The 1386-nt window shown below is 65.4% G+C and overlaps 1 protein-coding gene across 1 annotated transcript in view; it reads right to left on the bottom strand.

Moving 5' to 3' along the window:
- Positions 1 to 675: 675 nt before the first annotated feature.
- The window catches only part of LOC108725944 (uncharacterized), a gene marked incomplete at its 5' end in the record, with an annotated part of 1400 nt that continues 689 nt past the window's right edge, over positions 676 to 1386 (bottom strand). The window contains one exon of the mRNA XM_018453269.1: positions 676 to 799. Within this exon, the coding sequence (XP_018308771.1) occupies positions 676 to 799 (124 nt within the window). The remainder of the gene's footprint in view (positions 800 to 1386) is intronic.

Genomic DNA, 1386 nt, shown 5'->3' with positions numbered 1-1386 from the left:
GAACGGGACGTCCAGAGTTTCCGTGATTGGGGGGGCCCACGGACGCAACTTCTTTGTTGCTATCTTGTAGGGCCTCCCCCACGGGTCCCTGTCCAGGGAGGAGACTAACTCCTTCCAGGCATTGGCCTTCGCCCGCCTGATGGCCACACGGAGGGCGCTTCGCGCGTCGCGGAGTCCCTCCGCGGCCCTCTCAACCTCCGCGTCGATGCCCCGCCGCCGGGCGCGGGTGTATTTGCGCCGGGCGGCCACGGTGGTCCTTCGGAGTTCCGCTAGTTCCTCCGACCACCAATAGGCCGCCCTCCGGCTCGTTGGGCGGGAGCGGGGCATCGACGCGTCGCACGCGCGCGACATGACGTCCCCGAGCCATGTTGCCTCCTCCTCCACCGTGGCTCCCGGTCGCTCCGGCCAGGTGGAGGTGAGGAGGCTCACCTCGAGGGCGTCGGGGTCCAATTTCCTCAGGGCCCATCGACGTTCTTCTCTGTGGCGGCGTTGTCTCACTTGCACCTCCGCGGGTGTGGACACCAGCTCCATTCGGATCACTCGGTGATCCGACTGTTCTCCTAGGGAGCCGGCGTCCACGTGCCAACCTTTGGCTCGCTGAGCCGCCGCGGGGGGCGCTCATGTAAGATCTACTATGGACTCCCCCCGCGGCCCCACGAAGGTGCTGACCCGGCCCTAATTCATGATGATCAGGCCGAGTCCCGCCGACCACTGCAGGGTGCTATCGCCCCTGGAGTCGGTGGAGGAGGATCCCCACTCAACAGCGTGAGCGTTGAAATCCCCCCCCACGATCGTTGGTCTGAGGAAGCGATGATGTATTTGCTCCCCCAGGGACTCCAGGGCGTCCTTGTATTCCCCCCTAGACAGTCTAGGAGGGAAGTAGCACCCCCCAACGTCGATGGGTCCCCACTCCACTCCCCCAGGGACTCCAGGGCGTCCTCGTATTCCCCCCTAGATAGTCTAGGGGGGAAGTAGCACCCCACAACGTCGATAGGTCCCCACTCTACTAGTATGAACCCCTCCCCCGCCGATATGGGTATCATCGGCGGGGTGTCGCGCGCGTGCAGGCAGACCATCGCCACCCGTCCCAGAGAGTCCCCAGCCTAGTTGGGGTGATTCTCTGGGATGTTATACGGGTCGGCGGCGATAGCCAGCCCCCCCCCCCCCTCGGCCAGGCACTGGAGCAACATGCTCTGCGCCCCCGCCGAGTGGTTGAGGTTTGTGTGGGCGAGGGTGTAGGGCATTAGAGTTTGCCCCGCTTATCCTCGCCCGCATCAGCCCCTCCGGGCTCCTTTGTCAGGCGGCGTTGGTTTCGCCGCCGATGTTTTCGCCTCCGTCGGGATTTTGTCGGCGGAGGGAGGACCGCTGGGCTTCTGGCTCCCCCCC

The sequence above is a fragment of the Mycetomoellerius zeteki genome, unplaced genomic scaffold, assembly GCF_001594055.1.
Source record: "Mycetomoellerius zeteki isolate Tzet28-1 unplaced genomic scaffold, Tzet1.0 scaffold371, whole genome shotgun sequence".
In the NCBI taxonomy this organism is placed as follows: Eukaryota; Metazoa; Arthropoda; class Insecta; order Hymenoptera; family Formicidae; genus Mycetomoellerius; species Mycetomoellerius zeteki.
This window is presented reverse-complemented; position numbering and strand designations above follow the sequence as displayed.